At 39.5% G+C, this 23,717-nt stretch overlaps 1 protein-coding gene across 1 annotated transcript in view; it reads left to right on the top strand.

The window, feature by feature from the left end:
- LOC124858061 (partitioning defective 3 homolog) overlaps positions 1–23,717 on the top strand; it is a 479,264-nt gene that overhangs the window by 443,412 nt on the left and 12,135 nt on the right. The window contains exons 22-23 of the mRNA XM_047349799.1: positions 8,421–8,541; positions 22,897–23,018. Of these exons, the coding sequence (XP_047205755.1) occupies positions 8,421–8,541; positions 22,897–23,018 (243 nt within the window). The remainder of the gene's footprint in view (positions 1–8,420; positions 8,542–22,896; positions 23,019–23,717) is intronic.

Raw genomic sequence — 23,717 nt, 5'->3', positions numbered from 1 at the left:
TTAGATTGCTCAAAAAATCATTTTTGGTAGCTGCCCCTGACTTGTGTCGAGGCTTTTATTGACAGCTAACTGATGCCTCATAAAAGCTGTCTTTAAAACCTAATGGGCTCATAAACGCTGTTGGGATGGATACATTAGCTTAAAGCTTTAACACCTTATTTAACTCTGACACTTTGGTATTCTTACTATGGAAAGGGGGGTATCTCTTCAGAGGCATCTGTGCAAAATTAACAGGTGTAATGCTGTATAATGAAAGAGGAGGAAAATATTTTTTTTTTTGGTCATGTTGACTCACGTGCTGTCTTTTTTTGTTTAATTTTGGAATGTCTGGCTTTAGAAACAAACAACTTCATTGTTTCAGAGTTTTATGACATGACACATGGGGGGTACTTACAAGTTTCACACATGTAATTAGCTTAATTACATGCACTGCTGCTGCTTTGTCTCAGTACAAAGAGGCCCTGCCCTGAATGGACTGCAGGTGTTCTCACTCTGCAACATTTTCTGCACTATGTGTCTCTCTCTGAAACAATTCATTGGCATTATAGGCCTGTACTTCAAGTTTTTTTTAATTTTTTATCAAGGTTAAGTCTTTTCTTTCCAGAAAATAGTTTAGAAACAATTAGGGCTCACAAAGTTTGCAGATTATTTGCAGAGTAGTTGCCTTCCGTTCCCACGCTCTGAACATGACATTTAAGTAGCGTGCTTTGACTTTTGATGATTTATTTTTTCTAAAGTCTTTTTAACAACATGGAAATAAAGCACTTCATGTGGAGTTCTACATTTGTTAGACTAAATTAGATTTAATGAAACCTATACAAATTAGATAATAAACTCTTTCTTATCCTGGGGGCTTTGTTAAACCCCTTTTAAACTTGCATTTCATATAACACATATTTATATTTCATGTAACAACAACATATAAAGAGAACTGTGGATTTCTTTAACTTTGCAGCCTTCTCTACTTGTAGATACACCCCTTTGAGTTTTGAATTCTAATTTAAATTACAATGGCATGAGCTTTATTTTTTTTCTCTTTTAAACTCAATGCAAGGTACGTTGTGCAACGTACTCATAATAACTCTAGTTATGATATCATGGTTAATGTATAAAGTGTCAGAAAAGAATAAGTGCTGAATCGTGTCAGACTGCAAGGTGAGTCTTGCAAACACCACATTATGTAGCATAGGTTTTATTAGCTGACAGACTGAAAAACGACTGGGTTGTTTTTCAGCACGTGTTAATATGTTTGCTGGTTTTCGGCTCACTCGGGAGCATAGTTCTCTTCTTTATTTATTTGCATGGTGCGATTTAGCTAAATAATGTTAGTTGCAGCACTAAAATGTACTGTACTTATAAAGCTCTTTTCTAGTCTAACCAACCATTTGTAGTTTTTACTAAACAAGGTGAATCACCTCTTCACACACCAATACCCAGATCAGTCATAGTGCTCATTGTCTTACCCAATGACCTCTTTCATCACCCCTTATAAAGCACCTTGGATGTTGCGACACATCCCATGTCCCATGACACCGCACTCTCTCCAGTTCACTTTTTCAAAAACTGGGATCACCACCCTGGTCTGGCACTCCACAGGTGGTGTTGTTTTTATTTGCAAACAGAGAAGTTGCAGTCCTTCTTACCTGTTGGTTGTTTTAGGATTTCCCAGAATCAACCAAGCCCTAAAGGCCTTCTTCTTGAACTTGGCAGCTTCAATCCCTGTTTGCGTCCTGTAATCTTCATCATGTGGCAGAGATGAAACTGGAAAAAATTGTCCGAGTTCTACATTTTCTTGCTAAGTTACAGTTGTTGCTTGGCAGGACTAAAGGCTTTTGCTCACTTGTATGAAGACAAATGCAGAGCAGAGTTCCTTCTTTATGTGTATTGGAAATTCAACAAATGACACTAAATGAAAAAGACTGCTGAAAGTGTTGCACGGCATTTTGTTACACACTTTTGGTAAAAAGGAACTAAATGGATTGACCCTGTGTGATTGTTCTTTCAGATATTATAAGGTTAAAGATAAAGCTAAAGAAATGCCCTTTTTCTTCATTCTCTTCAGCTTTAAATCCCCAGATGATGTTTTTGTGTGGGTTACTTTAGGGCAGGCTTAATTTTACATCCTTCTCCATAGGGAAACGGGAGATGAATTTGCACACTAGAGGCCAGCCATGCTGGACTGCCCGCTGGAAGGAGCAGCTCTACAGACGTTACTTTCCCTTCCTAATCAGAGCTCCGAGCCCCCCAGTCACGCCACCACTGTGGTGTCGGCAGGCATCCCAGATGATGGCCTCTTAGGACCCCCAAGGACCTCTAGTGCTGTTTTGCAATTTGACTGAAACCATGGATACACATTCACACAACTCAACCTCAGTAATAGCTTCAATTTCGAAGTAGGGAGGTTTAGCTGGTGAGGCGCCACTGATGGTGCACCAGTCATAGGAGCATAGGGGTGAAGTCAGAGCCTGACAAATCCAAGGTATTATAAGGCCCTTTGTCAAGCCTGCAGCTGTCATTTACCAGGCTAGTGTGAGAGCATGAGGGGGACAGAAGGGAATTCATAAACTGTTTCTTCAACCACAGAGGAGGGCATCAGCATTTAGTGATAAACATACAGAAATTAAACAAGGACAGTAATAGAGGAATGAGATTATGCATGAAAAGAAAGTAAAAAGAATTTTTATGAAGATGTGCATCATCTCGGTACCTAATGGCAGTCAGGAGAGAGAAAGTGGAAAGTAAGAAGAAAGAAAGAAATGCCAGAAGGGATATATATATTCTTGAAACACTTTCATTTGATTGCTTCCCAAAATCATGGTGATTGGCTGAGGATGGATTTCTCAAAAAAAAAAGCTGAAAAATGTTTTATCTCAGTCCTTCTCCCCTGCATATATGACCAACGGTAATACAGATCTAATCTCCTTCTACCATCGCAGTTGGTCCCAAAGGCTGTCCGTTTCCCTAAAAATGCCTCATCTTTCCGTCTTTGAAATAAATGAAAGTCCACAGGGTGATGGAATAAAGATGAGCTGAGGCTTTGACTTGATGCAAGATTGCCACAGGGCCCAGACTTCAGAAGCCTGCACGCTCATCTGCTGCAGAGAGATAGTGGGGCCACAGCAAGAAACCAGATAATCTGATAGAATTTCAATCAACATTGATCAGATAAGAAACAGCAGAATGTCTGACTCTAAAGTCACACTGAGGCTCCGGCAATTTTAGCTTTTTGTTTAGTTTATTTGAAAATGAACATCCTGTGACAACTCTCAGAGTTCCTGTCAATCTTCTCCTCTTGAAATTGTGGCCCCGGTAAATCCTATACACCAGTTGCACTTGGCTTAGACTGGTCTCTGACCTTAGGTATGCTCATATGATCTATGTTATGCTGTGGGTGATGGGATTACTCCTTTATTAGCCAGTGGCAGTGTTTATGGGACATGTAGCAACCCAGAGCGCCTTTGATCCGCCAACAGAAGCAAACAGGCAGACTGTGGCATAGTTTGCATCCTTGGCTTAAGCCTTTCGGTGTGTGAGACATCTGCAAAGTCCTCTTGGATCAAAGGATGATTATTAGCTGACAGGCCTCCACATTCCCCCAGCTGCAGCTTTAGAGCGCTCATGACCCCTGTCAGCAGGCCCGTTTAAAAAAACACAGGGGTCACACATTTGTACACATGCAGACACATACACGCCATTGTTCCATCTGCTGTAAAACCACAGCACTTATTACTTGTTATAGTTCAACCATACCCTTATTGGAGTTATTTTACCTAAACTGTTACATTCACAGCAGCGGTTGTAGAGAATCACTAGAAATGTTCTTCTATTCTTATGATGCAGAATTCCTATTTGTTCTGATCCTGTCTGCCAACAAACGCACAGGTTGGCCTCTCTCAAAAAGCTCTCAAACCAAGCTTTAAGACACTATAAATACAATTGTGCACATGTTCTGTATATCAGTAACAGTTACAGGAAGAAATTAGTCACCTTCCCCTGCCTGTGTCTACAGTACTTTACAAATGAATTGATACTCTTTTTCACATTTGCCATATTACAACCACAAAGATGGTTTGTGATGTGATATACCAACACTGAGCAGTGCATAGTAGTGAAATGTAAGGAAAATTAAACATGGTTTTCAGTAGTTTTTTTTAATTTAATAATGTAAAAATGTAACCTCTATTTGTATTTAGCCCTCAGAAGTCTATTTATAGAAATACCTTTTACTGTAGTAGCAACTGGAATTCATTTGGGGCATGTCTTTGCTAGATTTTGAAATGTAGAAATTATTTTTATCCCTTTACCTTTACCAAATTGGAGCTCTGGACTTTGAATGAGTCATATTAAGAAATGAATTTGGGATTTTAATTTAGTCTTATCTGATCAGAGCACCTTCCTCCTGTTTCCTGTGTCCTCTATTTGGCTTTTGGCAAACATTGCATAGCTCTCATTCAACAATAGCTTTCTTCCTGCCACTCTTCCATAAAGGCAAGCTTTGTGGATTACAAAGCTTGAAATTGTCCTGTAAACATATTCTACCACATGAGCTGTGGCTCTTTGCAGCTCCTTCAGAGTTACCATGTGACTTTTGGCTGTTTGTCTAATGCTGTCCTTTAAGGGAGACCTCTAAAATTATCGCTCAGTTACTGAGATTTTATATGTCTTCATAGTTTTCTCTTTTTTCAAAACAGTGTGGGCAATATTGTATTGGTTTACCGACATTCATTTAAATATCCCTCCTAAGATCATGTCAGGCATTAAGAATACAGCCTCCCTGTGCTCATATTACCAGTGACCTTTTCCTCTTACACAGCTTAAATGAAACTAATGAGGATTGCTCAGTTATGTTCCCTAACACCCGCCTAAAATTTAAGTGACACATTCTGCCAGTTTGTGATGTTGTCTCCTAAAGTGAGTTGCCAGTTTTCTGACTCAATCTTCACATGTAGCACTTCTTTAGGCTCATTACAGACAATGATGCATTCAGGGGTAAATTTAGCAGTGAGACCTTGATGCATCAGCAACAATTATGCTGGCTAATTACCCATTGAAGTGCTCTGGCTATATGAGTTACAGTGATGTCAACTAAATTCTTCTTCTTAATCTATGGAGATATGCCAGCTGCTTGCTGTTTGTCAAAGTAGGCATGTTTTGTTTTGTTTAATTAGTGCCTTTGCTCAATTTTGAGATGTAGCCATATTACCTTCACCAACCTTGGTAGTCTTTCCAGGAAACCAGAATCTGAACACAGCTATGTGTGGAGGACCAAGAACCAGAGCCCTTGCAGATCAGCTTGATACTCCCCAGACATTCTCTGAACTGTCATGGTAGTTTTACCCTTCACTAAATCTCCCTCCTGGTCTAAGCCTCTATTCATTGCAGTTTTCATGAAAAAATATATTGAAACACAATGATTCTAATTCTTTAACTTGCCCCAGCACTTGTTTTCACCCATCTTTTTACATTCTTCAACCCACCACGTCAGCCATTACACACTGGAGTAGACCTCTATTTATTTAAAGACCATGGCCATTCTTAGATTTACTGCTTGTGAGAAGGGAAGAAGACCTCCTTATACAGTTTATATGAGCCTTGTTTATAGCATGAAGTATCTGGGTGCCCAGATGGTTTGTCTGGTTTAACAGTACATGTTTGAGATGCTGATTGTAACACAGACCTTCCCTTAAGGGTCAAACAGAAAAAATTATGAGGCTGTTTGTTTGGAGTAAGTCTGGCCTTCTTTTTGACCAGCGGCAGGGATTCTGCTAATTGCATGCCGTGGAATTCGCAGATCTGTGTTTCGAATTTTGCCACCACTTCCTGACTCTTCCAGATCTTTATACAGTACCTTAGAAACCCATTTCGTACCCCTTGATTTTTATTTTTACAACCACTTATTTCCGTGAATTTTATTGGGATTTTATGTCATAGATAAACAGAAAGTAGCATACTTTGTCTTGTTTTCAGCCTCCTTGAGTCCGATAACCCTAAATAAAATCTGGTGCAACCAGATGCCATGTAATTAGTAAATAGAGTCCACCTGTGTGTCATTTTTTATCAGTAGAAATCCAGTTGTTCTGAGAACATTGGTGAACAAACAACATCATGAAAACCAAGGAACACAGGGATACAATTGTGAAGAAGTCTAAAGCAGGGTTAGAATATAAAACCATATCCTAAGTGTTGCACACCTCACGCAGCTCTGTTCAATCCATCATTTAGAAATAGAGAGAATATGGTAGATCTGCAAACCTACCAAGGCATGACCCTCTACCTAAACTGACAGGTCAGGCAAAGAGAGCATTGCTGCAAAGGTCTACAGGTTGGAGAATCTATTAGTTGTGCACTCCACTAATCTGGCCTTTATTGAGACGTGGCACAAGAAAGCCATAAGACATCCCATTTGCAGTTTGCCACAAGCTATGTAGGGGATATATAGGACATATGTGAAAGAAGGTTCTTTGGTCAGATGAGATGCTGACCTTCATGCAAAAGACCACGTGTGACATCATTCTCCATAGTAAAATATGGTGTGGGCAGCATCATGCTGTGGGAATTCTTTTCTTCAGGAAAGGGAAGTTGGGCAGAGTAGATGTGAAGATGGATGGATATGAAATACAAGTAAATAAAAAAAATGAAAGCCTGCATTTTCTTCCACTTCACCATTATGCACTACCTTGCATTGGTCTGTCATTATTGTTATGTGACAAAATGGGAAATAGTATGAAGGCTTTCACAAATAAAAAATATTGGGTGTTGCATCAACAAATGCATTAAGCTAGGCTTTCTATGGATAATGTTAAACTGGTAGTACATATTTAAAATGTGCTTTCTGTATCATATAGTAATGTGATTATACTATGTTAGTAATTAAAAGAATGACAAACAGTATAGAAAGGGAGGGAGATCATCTTGAGGAATGGCTTTATGATTTCAATTAATTACATTTTTAATATGGCCTTTGCTATTTAGGCCGCCTCAAATAAATAGAGAGATAACATTGATTAAGTAATGAACAGTAATAAAAGGCCTTCATCATCAGCCCACACCATAAAAGCATAAGCTGCCTCACACCCCAGTGAGCCACCTAATTGCCCTCATCCACATAAAAGGCCTAATGTACACTCCCTGCACTCCCACACATATAAACACACAGGAATCAAATGGACTATAACTAATACAATTGATTGTGATCAGGCAGTATGAATAACACGATAACTGAGTCTCCCCAAGTGCTACTAAAAAGGATGCACCAAGATCCATGCATCATTTAGGACCTGCTATTTATTGTGCTTTTAATGAAGCTTGATTGGCAGTGTGTCCTAGTGCCCATTATCATCAGAGGGATGTGCTCATTCTAATCTGCAATTATCGGCATTATTGCGCTCGGAATTCTCAGAGTCTCAATAAGCAATCACTTCCAGCGCTTGTGTGCCACCTGTGTGAGCTGCTCAGGAAGATGCAGCAATGAGGCTTCCACCGGTCCTTGTATCAATCATACATTTTAAATCAGTCCTCGTCTTGATCTCCATTTGTTCTTCATTTCATGGATCTTTTCTTTTCTGGTATTAATCTGGCTGGTTGTTAAAGTTATGTCCATCTTGGCCTACTTTGTGTTTTTTTGCCTTCTCACATGTTCTTGTTTAACCTTTTGCTTTTCCACTCATCACCTTCAACATGAACATCCCTCGTACTTTTATCTCTTTGTCCTTGCCTGACCCACAATATTCATTCCAGTCCATCTTTGGGCTCCCATCCCCTCCCGGCACAAATTCCTAACCTTTGGTCACTTTCATACTCGTGGTATGCATAAATGCAGGCTTATTATCAAGCTAGTTGTTTCATCATAATTATGTGTTTTGTCATGTGCTGCCTCTGTAGCGGATGATAAAAGGAGAGCCTGATTAAGCTGAGGGAGTGCTATTGATTCCTATTGACAGGCCCCTCAAAAGCCTTTAATGAAGGAGATGTAAATGAGAGTTTTCCACGGTGTTTAATGACTGTGTGCAATAAAAGGCCGACATTCTTCTGCATTCTGAATAGAGACATGCATCATTCACAGTGTTTCATGAGGGACCTTCTCAGTTATGGGGTGTTTGGCAGGAACAGCTGAAAAAGAAGGAAAGATGGTAGAAAAAAGCACTCAGAAATGTCAGTCAGATATGCAAGCATAAATCACGACTGTCAGATCAAGGGATCCTCAAAGCGTTTTACAGGGGAGGCAGTGTGGTCAAGTGAATTATTTAAATGTGAGAAAGCACCTGGAACAACATGCTAGTTAGACTAATGTTCCAGGTGTTACCTCTGAGTGAAGGCTCAGTGAAAAATTGCATCCAACATGACTTTGTAACCAGCACTCTTTAGATTTTTAAAAGCTGCCTCAGTTTTGTGTTTTAATGTCTTCTTAACCTCTCTCCCAGCAGTCAGATGGCTCCCAGCAACCATGACCGGATACAGAAGCTGAGACACGAGTTCCAACGGGCCAAGCATGGGGAGGAGCAAGATAAACATAAGAGCTACCATAGCTTCGACCAGTCCTGGGTGAGTGTTTCCTTACAGCCCCTCTCTGTTAGTCAGATGCCGAGCTGCCCAGACACCAATTTAGACATTTTTATCGTTCCATCGCTTTATTCTTTTCTGATTTATTTTCCATCTTCACCAAGTAAGATGGCCTTACATCAGAAATGAGCTCTAACTAGTCTGTTATTTTATTTTTTAACTTGACTGTTTTCATTACATAGTTCTTATCACACATTTCTTCCCAGGGGATGATATTTAATAAAACAAAGTTGCAGACTCCAATTAAGATGTGTAACAGATGCTTGCAAAATAATCTTCCTCAGATGAAGCACTCATGGTTTCAGTTCGTTGTTAATGCAGTCATCCTTCTGCATATTATAAATATCTTTGTCAAACCTATCACCTGAATACACAGTATCTTGTACTCATACCCTCATACCTCAAACCCTGTAAATATTTTCAGATTTTGTTAGATGAAAAAAGATTCAATATATTTATTGATATTTTACAGAAAGTAGTTCAAACCTTTTGTTTCTTTTTTTTTTTTACAAATAACAACCCAAACTTGCATTTGTATTCAACCCAATAAAGCAATATCCCTGGTTTAAACATATCACAGGGCACTGGTCAATCCATTATCCTGAAATGGAGAAGTTTGGAACCACTGCAAACCTACCCAGACATGGCTACCACCTAAACTGAAAAGGGGGACAAGGAGAGCATTAATCAGAGAAGCAGCCAAGGGGTGTCTGGTGACTCTGAAGCAGCTGCAGAGATCCACAGCTCAGGTGGGAGGGTCTGGTGACAGGACAATTAGCCTCTGTTGAAGAGTAGCCAAAATAAATCCATTGTTAAAAGAAAACTGCAAGAAGCTGTTTACAGTTTGCCCCGAGCCACGTAGGGGACACAGCAAACATGTGGAAGAAGGTCCTTTAGTCATATTTGTGGTCTACAAACACAGTACATCACCCTGAACACACCATCTAATGGTAAAACATGATGGTGGCAGCTTCATGCTCTGGAGATGTTTTCTTCAGTAGGCACAAGGAAGCTTGCTAAAGCTAAAAGAAAAGAGAAATGGAGCTAAATACAGAGCAAGCCTGAAATAATAGCTGTTTGGGGCTGCATAAAAGGTAAGACTGGGACGGAGGCTTACCTTCCAGCAGGACATCGACAGCCAGAGCCACAATGGGATCGTTTAAAACAACATCTTTTCATGTGTTAGCATAGACCTTATACTGAGAATCTGTTGAAAAACTTAAAAATTGTTGTTTGTGGTTAGTGAATTTCAGTCTCTAGTTTTTCAACACCAGTAGTACACACTACAAATGATTTCAGTAATTGCAACTACATAGTGTTGACCCAGGGTGGCTGAATAGAAATGCATGCCACACTTTTCAGATATTTATTTGACAAGAAATTAGGAAAACATGTGCCTTCTTCCTTCCTCTTAACTATCATGCAGAGCTTTGTGTGGACCTATCACATAATCCCAACAACATACGTACATCAACGTTTGCCACTGTAAGGTGCTGCCTGGGGAATCCAACACACTTATTTAGGGAGGGATGAGAGTAGAAGAAAGTCATTTGATGTTATGTGACTCTGCAGGACTCACTGGCTGAAAGAAGCAGACAACACTGAGCCACAATGTTCCTATTAATTTTCATTAGACATGATTAGAGGGATTTAAAAATTTTCTCAATTAAACTTTGAGACCAGTTTTTTACGCTGATCTCTACTTCCACGATTGATCTGTGACAATGGGATTTCTGCTTTATAATTGCAAAAAGGTAATTAAGTTAATTGCTTTGTTAATTTATTCTGACTTGATTCATGTCCTACCCTGGCGTGCATCAGAAGTTTAGCTGTGGCTTGAGTTTACCTTAAACAGTGTGGTACATCTCTCCAAACACCTAAAATGTTTAGCGATAATCTTGCGATGCTAATGTTTTGGTCTCTCTACTTTTTAGTCAGTGATTTGGTATACATAGGTTGGACTATTATTCAATACTTATGGAGACACTGACACTGACATTTGTTGGTATGTAGTGTCCAAAACCTTTAAAAGTAACTTTAAAACGAAACCTTTTGGATCATTATCCTGCTGAAAAAATTAGAGCCTTTTTTTTATTTCTCTACCACAGTATCCAAAAAATTTTTTTATGTCCTGATATTCCAAAGAGTTCAAACGCCATGCACTCTAAAAAGGTTCTCAGGGCTTCTGGATGACAAACAGATTCACAGCATCACAGATCCAACACCATACTCATGAGGCATGAGGTGCTTTTTAAGATATTCATCCTTTGATTCTTGCTGTAGCTGTATCATGTCGAATGTTAACCCCAGATAATCAAAAAATAATAGATTACTACAATAGAAACTCCTAGAAATTATTAAAAAAGTGAAGGATGAATTATAAAATCTATTTACGGTTTGTTAGGGGTACCACCAATGGTTTTGATAAAAATTGTTATTGCTTAACATTTCCTCACTGAATAAATGTTCTCACATTGAAAAGTTGCTTTGTATATTCTATGTGGCACTGCAATTTAGGCTTAAAATTTAAAAGGTATATTGACATATTTGTCTACATGTCTAACCATCATCAAAACCTAGAAGTAGACAGATTCAGTTAAAAGCAGGTGTGTTTACCTGTGTTTTTGCTGAGGTTTCAGACAACTGTGTCTCTTTTTTCTATGACCTTATAGGAAAAAAACAGTTGAGAAAACATTGCACCAACTAGAGCTATTATCTAAACAGCAGGTCAGAATGTTAGATCTTGAAAGGTAAAGTATCTGACACAGAATTTTCTGGGGAACTATCCATGTCATTTTGTAGGTTTGATTAGTGTAATGTCGCGTGTCATGCTGGTTTATTTTTGCTAGTTTCCAAATTAGTTTAGGATAACTGCAGCAAGCTGCATACTTCCCAGAAAGTTCTATCAGAGACAATGCAGGCTTTATTTGCTCTGGGTTTGCGTCAGTGTTTGTCCAGCTGATGGGTAAAGAATCACTGAGCAGACATCTATCTCTGTTTTCCTAATCTCTCCCTCTCCTCCTATTCACTGTGAGACGTTAAGTGTTTGTTTAGCACTAAGCAGTCTTTTTCTTGTTGCATCTGAGCTTCTAATTGCTTGTGACTGTTGACATTCTTGGGCATATCACTGCTGTTCCTCTAGTAATAAGATACAGGGACATCCCATGAGGATTCCAGCCTATATTAGACATTCCCGTCTTATTCCAGTCGCATAAACAAATAATCACAAAGGAAGCACCTGTTTTGAGATCCACTAGTGGTAGTATTCATGAAGACTGAAAAACAAAGAAATCAAGACATCTGTTATTATGGTGTTAGCCAACAGCAGGAACAACCACTGTTTCAGGTAATCTATGTAAAATATGGTAAAGAAACAAAATGAGCTCTTCTGTTGGTTAGCTTTTGACACATAAATTTAACCTTGGTTGTTTTCTGTTCAGAGAAATTAGTGATCCATTTTAAGTTGAAACCGATATAGTCCTGTCTCCCCATGGATCTTGCTCCGTGTCATCCCCGAACATTGCCCACTTAGATAAAAGGGAACCCGTAATGAACTCCACTTTTGTAAATACAAACGTTTACTGAATGCAACCAGAAGAATGTGAGATGCTCCAACGGGCAGTTAAATGCCTTCCACATCAAAGACTGCAGACCTGCTCTTTGATGAACACTATTCCTCAGTATCCAAGGTTACATCATAATGGCTTCCACGCTCATCTACTCTGCTAACCTGAACAGAAGCAGCTGCTGCCTCCTCTTAATGTTTATATTCTGTGTTTCTTGTAAAAGCAAACTGCACCAACTTGGATTACAGAAGGGACATACGTTTACCGGCCACTATATTAGATACACTTGTCCAACTGCTCGTTAACGCAAATTTCTAATCAGCCAATCACATGGCAGCAACTCAATGCATTTAGGCATGTAGACATGGTCAAGACGATCTACTGCAGTTCAAACCGAGCATCAGAATGGGGAAGAAAGGTGATTTAAGTGACTTTGAACGTGGCATGGTTGTTGGTGCCAGACGGGCTGGTCTGAGTAGTTCAGAAACTTCTGATCTACTGGGATTTTCACGCACTGCCATATCTAGGGTTTACAGAGAATGGTCCGAAAAAGAGAAAATATCCAATGAGACGCATCTGTGGACACAAATGCCTTGTTGATGCCAGAGGTCAGAGGAGAATGGCCAGACTGGTTTCAAGCTGATAGAAAGGCAACAGTAACTCAAAGAACCACTAGTTACAACCAAGGCATGCAGAAGAGCATCTCTGAACGCACAACACGTCAAACCTTGAGGTGGATGGACTACAGCAACAGAAGACCACTCCTGTCAGCTAAGAACCAAAGTTGGACAATAGAAAATTGGAAAAACGTTGCCTGGTCTGATGAGTCTCAATTTCTGCTGTGACATTCGGATGGTAGGGTCAGAATTTGGCGTCAACAAGCATGGATCCATCCTGCCTTGTATCAACGGTTCAGGCTGGTGGTGTAATGGTGTGGGGGATATTTTCTTGGCACACTTTGGGTCCGTTAGTACCAACTGAGCATTGTGTCAACACAACAGCCTACCTGAGTATTGTTGCTGACCATGTCCATCCCTTTATGACCACAGTGTACCCATCTTCTGATGGTTACTTCCAGCAGGATAACGCATCATGTCATAAAGCACGAATCATCTCAAACTGGTTTCTTGAACATGACAATGAGTTCACTGTACTCAAATGGCCTCCACAGTCACCAGATCTCAATCCAACAAAGCACCTTTGGGATGTGGTGGAACGGGAGATTCCAAATCTGCAGCATCTCTGTGATGTACCATCTCAATATGTACCAAACTATCTGAGGAATGTTTCCAGTACCTTGTTGAATCTATGCCACAAATGATTAAGGCAGTTCTGAAGGCAAAAGGGGGTCCAACCTGGTACTAGCAGGGGGTACCTAATGAAGTGGGCAGTGAGTGTATTAGCTGGCACAACTGGTAAAAAGTCTGAAAATATTTATTTTATTTCAGGAGCATAACCTCGCACTGATTTTATTTATTCATTTATATATTTTTAAATCAGTCAGTCAGTCATTTTCTACCGCTTATTCCATAGTGGGTCGCGGGGGAGCTGGTGCCTATCTCCAGCAGTCTATGGGCGAGAGGCAGGGTACACCCTGGACACGTCACCAGTCCATCGCAGGGCAACACACAAACAACCATGCACACACTCATTCATACACCTAAGGGCAATTTAGAAAGACCAATTAACCTAACAGGCATGTCTTTGGACTGTGGGAGGAAGCCGGAGTACCCGGTGAGAACCCACGCATGCACGGGGAGAACATGCAAACTCCATGCAGAAAGACCCCCTGGTTGGGAATCGAACCCAGGACCTTCTTGCTGCAAGGCAACAGTGCTACCAACTGCGCCACTGTGCAGCCCTATTGTTTTTTTTTTGTTTTTTTTTGTTTTTTTGTTTTGTTTTTTTAAATCCAACCCTTAATTAAAGTACACTATTCAATGGAACAAATCCCACATTGATAAATTTTTGGAATTTCCTCTTAGCACAATTGCTGCTACCAGTGTTTGGCACCACCATCAATGCCTTTACAAGGAATGTAACTAAACTTTTTGGTGAATCTATACTTTAAAAAATAAATGGTAAATGGCTTGCATTCACACACTGACAGTGGTGAGCTACTATCCATATTTCTAGGTTTTGTCCTATGTTCTTTTCTAGGGTCTCTATAGGAGTTAGTTGTAGCCACAGCTGGGATAAATAAAGGATAAAGCACCTCATGCCCATTCATCAAGTACCTAGAAGGAACTGTGATGCTGTGGGCATGTTTTTCTTCTGAAGTCTCTGAGAACCTTGTTAAAGGACATGTCATCATGAACTCTTTGAAATACCAGAACATTATAAATAAAAATCAACACGAATAGTCCTCAAGAGACAAAATATTTTTTTTCCAATGTCATGTCAGTTGTACAACTTTAAAGAGTTTGTACAGTGTCTTTTTTTCTTCACTCTTCTGAACTGTTACAGGGGATGTATAGGTGCTATTTTATTGGGAAAATAGGGTTTTACAATGAATTATTGGCAGGGGTGCCTCCAATTGTGCGACAGGTGATGAAAAAGATTAAAAGTAGAAAACAATTATTTGTTAAAGTGTCACAGTGCTCAAATTAAAGGCTAGATTTTAAGATTGGTGTCTATGACTTAGCTGTACTTGAGAACAACATTATTATTTGCCAAGCTAGTCTGTCCAGCTGGCAATAAAATGCAGGAACAAAAGGGTAAACGCCGTCTAGTCCCATGCACACTGTCCAGTGTTTTTCTCTAAGGATTCTGAACAACTCTTCAGTTTTCAACTGTTTTGTTGGACAGGCTAAAATCATGATGAGGTGTGGCTACCAGGGTAGGGAATTCATGGGGCATATTGACAGTTCAATTGACCCCAGCATCCCCCTGGGGTGTGGTCCACTGGGCTCAGGTGTGGCTGTTGTGAACAGCTGTAATGGCAATGCTCAGGTCAGCACTCGAACCTTTGCTCCAACCTTAATGGAATAATGTCCAAGACACAAGAAATCCTGTCTATCATGAAGCCCCCACCATGTTGTTTTCTGCCTGTCTCCCTCTCTGGTGCTCTGAGAAACCATGAGAGAGGATTTCCAGATGTTGATCATAAAACAGCAGATATTTTTAATGGAGCTGCCTTTTTCTTCTGAGTGTTTTCTCTCTGCTAATAAAATTGATATGTGCTGTAGGGCGGGCGCACCAATGAGCATGACCACACAGAGGAGTGTGAGTGCCATGCTGGTACCTTTGATCAAATAGACCAGCAGCAGCTTGTGAATTTTTTATTAATAGGAATTCTTTCTATTTTAATATATTATTTATGTCATGCTACCAGGGTACATGTGTCCACAAGTATTTATTGTATTTATGGAAACATTAGTTGCCCTGATTATATAGTACTTTCATGTTGATGGGGGCTGGATTGTGTTCAGCAACCTCCCTCCTCTGCGATCACATGCACATCAAGCTACATTTAGCCACAGTCACTTGACTTTCTTGGGGCTAGAGGTTGGCGTCTGTGGCGAGGCTGAATGTGACCCTCTGGTTGCAAGCAGTCACAAAATACATGGAGTATGTTTTTTTCATAAATATTTACTATATTTATGTTTAAATGTAATGTCTGTACGCTGTGAGTGATTGAAACTGAACCCAAATTCCTGTTTTGTGCATACAATCTTGGCCAATAAAGCTGATTCTGACTCTTCTGATATTGATTCTTTAAGAAATCTGTATTTTTAAAGAAACCCCATTTTATTTGTGGTTTTAGGTTTTAGAATAAAGAAAAACTTAAAATTTTAGTTCTATGGGATGCTGATTGGGACGGTGGCACAGTTGGTATCACTGTTGCTTTGCAGTAAGAAAGTCATGGGTTTGATTCCTGGCCAGGGGTCTTTCTGCATGAAGTTTTCATGTTTTCCCCATGTTCTCTCCGGGTACTCTGACTTCCTTCCACAGTTCAAAATCATGACTGCTAGGTTAATTGGTCTCTCTAAATTGCCCTTAGGTATGAATGACTGTGTGCATGGTTGTTTGTCTTGTGTGTCTCTATGTTGCCATATAATGAACTGGCGACCGGTCCAGGGTGTACTCTGCCTCTTGCCTCTTGTAGACTGGAGATAGGCACCAGCTCCCCTGTGACCCTGTACAGAAGAAGCAGGTATAGAAAATGGATGGATGCTGATATTTGTGGGAAATAATGTTTTAAAAAAAAGCACATAGATCCCAACCCCGTGACAAGAAAAATAGATCTAAAAAAATATTACTGATACATTTAATGTACAGGAAATTCAATGAATGTGGTCAATTAAAAAACTGAAAAAAAAACTGAAATCTGAAAACAGAAAACAGAAGTTGGTTCTTTATTATTTCGGGCCAAAGTTATTGAGAGCTTTTGTGTAAGGTCCAAAGATGCACTTGAGATTGCAGAGATGGGTGGATGCCATGTCATGGTAGGTTTACAGATATGCCATGCTGTTTCCTTTCTTGATTGATTGATTAAATCCAATTAAATTCAATGAAATTAAAGTGCTCTGTTTGTAGCTTAGTATGGTTCACAGCATACTTTCTCTGCAACTGCATCAAAGTGCCTGAGTACGTTTGCAAGGCATTCTAGTTGGAAGAACTTTGAGCAACTGAACCTAAAATAACACCCGACACCTGACATACAGTATAATCATAGTTATTTTGCTTGTTTGTTAGTGTGTAAATGACTGTTTTTACAGTATTGTTTTGCTGTGCATGCTGCTTTCAAATCATGGATAAAACCATCATCTTCACTCCTCTGTATGTGTGTGCACAGATGTAGGCAGGCCGGCCTGTGTTTTAACTGTTTATTGCCCTGACTTTATTTAGATGTCTAGCTGCTTACAGATAAGATGGAGGACAGTGTTACAATTTAAATCATGAAAATATCTTTCAGCCATATTGGTCCAATAAATCTGTCCACAAGCGCAAAAAAGCACCAATATTTTGTTCCCTTTCAAGTCTAAATGTGATACGGGAAAACCAAACGAGTTTCCCATTCTCTCTGGTTTCTTGGGCAAGAGACCGGGAAATAGCAGACCACACTGCTTGCACTCAGATGGATATGCCGCCCGAAGCTACACACCCCGCCAACCACAAATGGACTGGGCTTCCATATAATAAATTGGCGGAATTGGGGTGGCGTGCTGACTTTAAGAGAGAATCATGATCCAAGTGGACCTTTGTCAAGATGTTGTGGTTTACTACCATTCTCTCACTTTCTTCATCTTCTATATGCCTATTAGCAACTCAAATGTTTTCCATATGTCTGTTTGTGTACAGCATGGCAGCTCTTAAAGCAGTCACATCTGTGGGGCCTCTAAAGATAGCATGGTTAGGAGGGTAAAGATAGTTAAGCCTTATGTTGGCATGGATCCATCACAGTAACTCACTTCCATGTTGGAAATGTTTGGAACCAGTTCTGTATCAAAAATGTATTACACCTCTGCTAATCTGCCTTTGTTTTGAACTTTTAAAGTTTAACTCCCATCCAGCTGCTTCCTTGTCTGGGATTTTTGATGTCTCCAAATAATTTTCATAATTATGTCCCCATGGCTTTTGTCTGTAAATGTGGTCTATAACACCACCAAGGAAACAAGGAGAGACAAAAGCGTGCTGTATTGACATCATTTTTCATATTATTGGATAAAAACAAACACGGACGTCTCTTTGATTCGATTTCAACAAATGTCATATTTCATATGGCATTATATTCCAGGCCTAACATGGAATAATCTGATTCTCCTTCCCTGGATAATGCCATTACACTGACTGATTTTCTCTCCTGGCTATTTCTCATGCGTTTCTCTCAGCATGGCGTCATCCACCTCAACCCGTCAGGATGAATCTGAGCCATTGGGCACCTCCAGGTCCCTCGCTGCTTCCCTTACGCTCCTATCAAAAGGAGTGTGTGACTAATTATTTTCTCACCACTGCATTTGGCTTCAGAAAAATAATCCCTCTGTTTCCCCTTCATAGTTCATTTGATATTTGTTTATGTGCTCTACACTTTTGGAGCCGGAGGAAAGTGTTGTTACAGACTCTAACATATGAGTCCAATTCCATCCGCCCACATGGAATACTATTATGTTTTTAAGGACTTGGCATGCTCAAGAAAGGAATTGCTATTGGCGCTTGGTGAAAAGTAATTGTGCTGTTATTACAGCTGTCCAAGTGAAAAGGAAAGTAGCCATTTCAAGAATACAAGATGTTTCCAGGAAGACGTTTTTTTTTTTTATTCCTGACAGACTTATTCTACCTGTGGATCTTTACCCCATCAGTCCATTTAATAATATACGTAATATACGTTACCTGTCTACTAAAAGCCTTGCAAACACATGCAGTGCTTTGCAGGGTTTTCATACCCAGTTTGTCACATTACAAACTTCAGTGTAACAGACCAGCTCAAAGTAGTGCATAGTTGTGATGTGGAAAGAAAATTACACATACTGTATTTTTAACCCAGATCAAATTCCTTCACATTTTTGCTGTGTTCATTAAATGGCAAACTTTAAGAGGAAGTTATTTTACCAATGGCGTTCTTCTTGCCACTCCTCCATAAGGGCCAGATTTCTCTGGGAACTCCTTCAAGACTGTTGGAAAATCATTTCAGGTGACTACCTCTTGAAGCCCATCAACAGAATGCCAAGAGTGTGCGGAGCAGTAATCAAAGCAAAAGGTGGCTACTTTGAAGAACCTAGAATATACAACATATTTTCAGTTTCACACTTTTTTGTTCGGTATATAATTACACATGTGTTAATTCATAGTTTTGATGCCTTCAGTGTGAAGCTACAATATTCATAGTCATGAAAATAAAGAAAACTCTTTGAATGAGAAAGTGTGTCCAAACTTTTGGTCTGTACTGTATATATAGATATAGTTATAGATATCAAAGAACTGGATATATTTTTTCTAACAGATATTTTTGACTGAGGCAAATAATAGATCCAGTAATACAATCAAAATGTGTTGCATATTGGGTCATTAGCTGGAGCTGTTTCCTGGACTGTGAGTAAGTGTTTAAAAGTTACTCGGCCTTGAAAGTGCTTAGTTAGTACAGCTTAACCTCAAGGGTTCCCAATGGCTTCTGTAATGTGTTTGGTTGCCACAGGGAACATAAACTCTCGAGGAGTGAGAAAACTAGTTGAAAGCTTCTCCTAATGCTGTCAAAATGCAAAATGCAGCATGGACCAGCTCAAGAGTAAAAATAGCCAAGAGTTACTGTGGTTACACAAAGTTATAATGAGAAATTTTGCTGTGAGAGAAACGAAATCCACAGAAAATCATTTAAAGCACTTCAAAGTCCCTGACAGGAGAGCGAGTGAGTGAGTGAGTGTGTGTGAGGAAGAATTAGCTGCACCTGAACATGTATCTAGGCAAGTAAAATGTGTGTGGGATTTAATCAAACTATTTCTCATCTGACTTGAAGGAAAAAAACGTGGAGGTATGCAAATGTTATCCTTGGACCTAAGAGAAGCTTTAAAATAAACTTTTTTTAATTTATTGGCACAGATCGTGTTGTTAAAGAGATGATGAAAGACAAGCGTGTTTTCTTGAGCTCAAAAGCTCTAATTAGAATATTAACTGATAGTTACAATAAATTACCTCACCAGGCTTGGCTGTAAGAATTCCCACCTATAAACCTATTGGTCTAACACTCCTCTCTTCCCGTAGTGTGCATGTGTGTTTGTTTTCTGATTATCTAAGAGGTTGACATGGAGATATCCTCTCCCTCACCACCAGCACACTGCTAACGAGCTGGCTGATGAAAGAACAAGACAAGCCAATTAAAAGAAAGTGTTATAGACATGGCTTTACCGGGTGTCAGTTTTCATGAGGCTCGGACAGTAATGTGGCAGCCAGGTGCTCCTCTATGGCATATGTGCATGATTTTCTGCTTAAAGAAACATCAGTTGTTCTCTTCTCCTTTTAACTGGACCATACTGTTTAGAAATTTTGCGTTTCACATCTTGCAAAATTCTGGCTGGAAAATTGGAAAAATCTAAGTACCAAACCTTGCTGTGGCATTCACATCGCTTAAAGAACAGTACAGACCAAAAGTTTGGACACACCTTCTCATTCAAAGAGTTTTCTTTATTTTCATGACTATGAATATTGTAGCTTCACACTGAAGGCATCAAAACTATGAATTAACTCAGGTGGAATTATATACTGAACAAAAAAGTGTGAAACAACTGAAAATATCTTATATTCTAGGTTCTTCAAAGTAGCCACCTTTTGCTTTGATTACTGCTCCGCACACTCTTGGCATTCTGTTGATGAGTTTCAAGAGGTAGTCACCTGAAAAGGGTTTCATTTCACAGGTGTGCCCTGTCAAGTTTAATAAGTGGGATTTCAAGCCTCATAAATGGGGTTGGGACCATCAGTTGTGTTGTGCAGGAGGTGGATACAGTACACAGCTGGTAGTCCTACTGAATAGACTGTTAGAGTTTGTATTATGGCAAGAAAAAAGCAGCTAAGTAAAGAAAAACGAGTGGCCATCATTACTTCAAGAAATGAAGCTCAGTCAGTCCGAACAATTGGGAAAACTTTGAAAGTGTCCCCAGGTGCAGTTGAAAAAACCATCAAGCGCTACAAAGAAACTGGCTCACATGAAGACCGCCCCAGGAAAGGAAGACCAAGAGTCACCTCTGCTGCAGACGATAAGTTCATCTGAGTCACCAGCCTCAGAAATCGCAGGTTAACAGCAGCTCAGATTAGAGAACAGGTCAATGCCACACAGAGTTCTAGCAGCAGACACATCGCTAGAACAACTGTTAAGAGGAGACTGTGTGAATCAGGCCTTCATGGTAAAATAGCTGCTAGAAAACCACTGCTGAGGACAGGCAACAAGCAGAAGAGACTTGTTTGGGCTAAAGAACACAAGGAATGGACATTAGACCAGTTTGAGATATTTGGTTCCAACCACCGTGTCTTTGTGCGGCGCAGAAGAGGTGAACGGATGGACTGTACATGCCTGGTTCCCACCGTGAAGCATGGAGGAGGAGGTGTGATGGTGTGGTGGTGCTTTGCTGGTGACACTGTTGGGGATTTATTCAAAATTGAAGGCATACTGAACCAGCATGGCTACAACAGCAACTTGCAGCAGCATGCTATTCCATCCGGTTTGCATTTAGTTGGACCATCATTTATTTTTCAACAGGACAATGACCCCAAACACACCTCCAGGCTGTGTAAGGGCTATTTGACCAAGAAGGAGTGTGATGGGGTGCTGCGCCAGATGACCAGCCCTCCACAGTCACCGGACCTGAACCCAATCGAGATGGTTTGGGGTGAGCTGGACCGCAGAGTGAAGGCAAAAGGGCCAACAAATGCTAAGCATCTCTGGGAACTCCTTCAAGACTGTTAGAAAACCATTTCAGGTGTCTACCTCTTGAAGCTCATCAACAGAACAAGAGTGTGCGGAGCAGTAATCAAAGCAAAAGGTGTCTACTTTGAAGAACCTAGAATATAAGACATATTTTCAGTTGTTTCACACTTTTTTGTTCAGTATATAATTCCACATGTGTTAATTCATAGTTTTGATGCCTTCAGTGTGAAGCAACAATATTCATAGTCATAAAAATAAAGAAAACTCTTTGAATGAGAAGGTGTGTCCAAACGTTTGGTCTGTACTGTATATCTATATATCTATATTTATATATATATTTTTTTTCTTTTTCATTCTTTGGCTTTTGAACTTTAATTTAGAAAAATTGTGTATTTAATAGGGATTTATCTTTTATATTTATTTACTATTTCCTAAGAGGCTGCCTATTCAATGTGCTTTGCAGTTGCAGCGATGTTCTTAAAACATGTAATTCTTTACAAGTATGAGTTTATACCACAAATTCATGTTTCTTGTCACTACAAAAAGTTAAATCAACCTCTTTTGAAAAACATTTTGCATTTAACATCTATAAATACAACATTTAAAGCCAAACAGTAAATAAATTCACATACATTTGTTGGAACCCTGATCAAGATGTGTAAAACGCCTTAAAATGAATTTGAACTTCAGACACATACACTTTAGGTTGGTTTTCCTAAAAACAGAGGATGATTACATGAAAAACCACCTCATACCCATACCAAAATTAGACCAGTGATGATTCAGCAGACACAACAACCACATAGTTCCACGGCCAGCTCATACCAGACCTAAAGCCTATCAAAAACGTGTGATCTGAGCCGAGGAGAGGAATGCATAAGAGAGGAACTAGGACTCTCAGGGATCTTTTTTGTAACAAAATCACTTTATCTAGTTTTCTGCAACATTTTGTAAGTTTCAGGATTCAGAGAACATTCTGTTTCTCTTTTTTTTTTTACCACACTGAATATCGGTACACAAATAAAAAGATGGATTTTTCAATATTTTCCAGTTATGTCTTCTCAAAAAATATTTATTTAGGGCTTTTTAATCATCTTTACAAACAAATGTGGCTGGCACTGTGTGTTGACATATTAAGTATTTATAAGCAAAGATGATTTTTAGTGCCACAGTAATCATGAGATCACACCTATAGTAACTTGTCCCTGATAGCAGGCAAACACACAGGAGGCCTCACGCTGTCAGACCACTTACTGCACTGAAGAGAATGTATTCAACAGTGTAAATCTGTGCATGAATCGGGTGCAAGCATCATTTACTGTCTAAAATTATTTTGTTTTGTCTGACTTTGTAATTATTAACTTTTTTGGGGGTCATAGTGATGTGTTTCTTGTGTTCCTGTTTTGGGTCTGCCAGGTAAGCAATGGGACAGAGACACAGAGTGGACGCAATTCTGCCACAGCTGAGACTCAGAAGCAGCAGCAAGAAGACAGAGACGGTTTCCAACAAGCACAGAGACAGTACAACTCCCTGCCGCGGTGAGACATCAGCCCTCCTACTCCTCATCTGTTTGTCTGTCTCAGTCTACGACTCGCCCTCCCTTTGACTTATCACGTCCTCTCGCCCTTTCTCAAACCTTTAATTTGACTTTTTTCATTTCTATTAATTTCTTTTTCTCTCATGTTTTTCCTTTTCTAAATCTTTCATTTTTTACTTTAGATGTCCTCAAAGTCAGTCACCACAAAGCCACTTCTAACTCATCTGCAGACATTTTAATGATCCTTACGAACACTATTTAGAAGATGTAATTATAGTAAAAAATGTTTACTTAGAATAACAGTTATGAATATTCCTCGGCCTGATTAAATCAATGCTCACCAAAAGGATGGACTCCCCATGTAACGAACAACATCAGCACCATATTGAAGAATTTAGTCTTGACTTTTATGTTTCTCCACTGGCTCTGCTTGAGTTCGGAGCTTCAAGGACTGCTCTTCATCTTCTCAGTCTTTTCAACTTCATTATTTTAGCGTATTTGTCAGAGGTTCCAGTAAAGCTTACCATATCTTACATCTGGAAACTGTGGGCAGAATTGAGTATCAATATTTACATTTGCATCTATCACTCTCTAAAGTGTTGTTTCCATTCCTCTGAAGTTTTCTAATCTCTTTTCAGTCTGTGTGCACATTTTCAAAGCAAGCATTGCTGGTTAAAAAAAATGCCACATTTGAATCTTA

This window comes from Girardinichthys multiradiatus, chromosome 21, assembly GCF_021462225.1.
Source record: "Girardinichthys multiradiatus isolate DD_20200921_A chromosome 21, DD_fGirMul_XY1, whole genome shotgun sequence".
Taxonomy (NCBI): Eukaryota; Metazoa; Chordata; class Actinopteri; order Cyprinodontiformes; family Goodeidae; genus Girardinichthys; species Girardinichthys multiradiatus.
The sequence above is the reverse complement of the archived record's forward strand: the minus strand, read 5'-3'. Positions and strand labels throughout refer to the sequence as shown.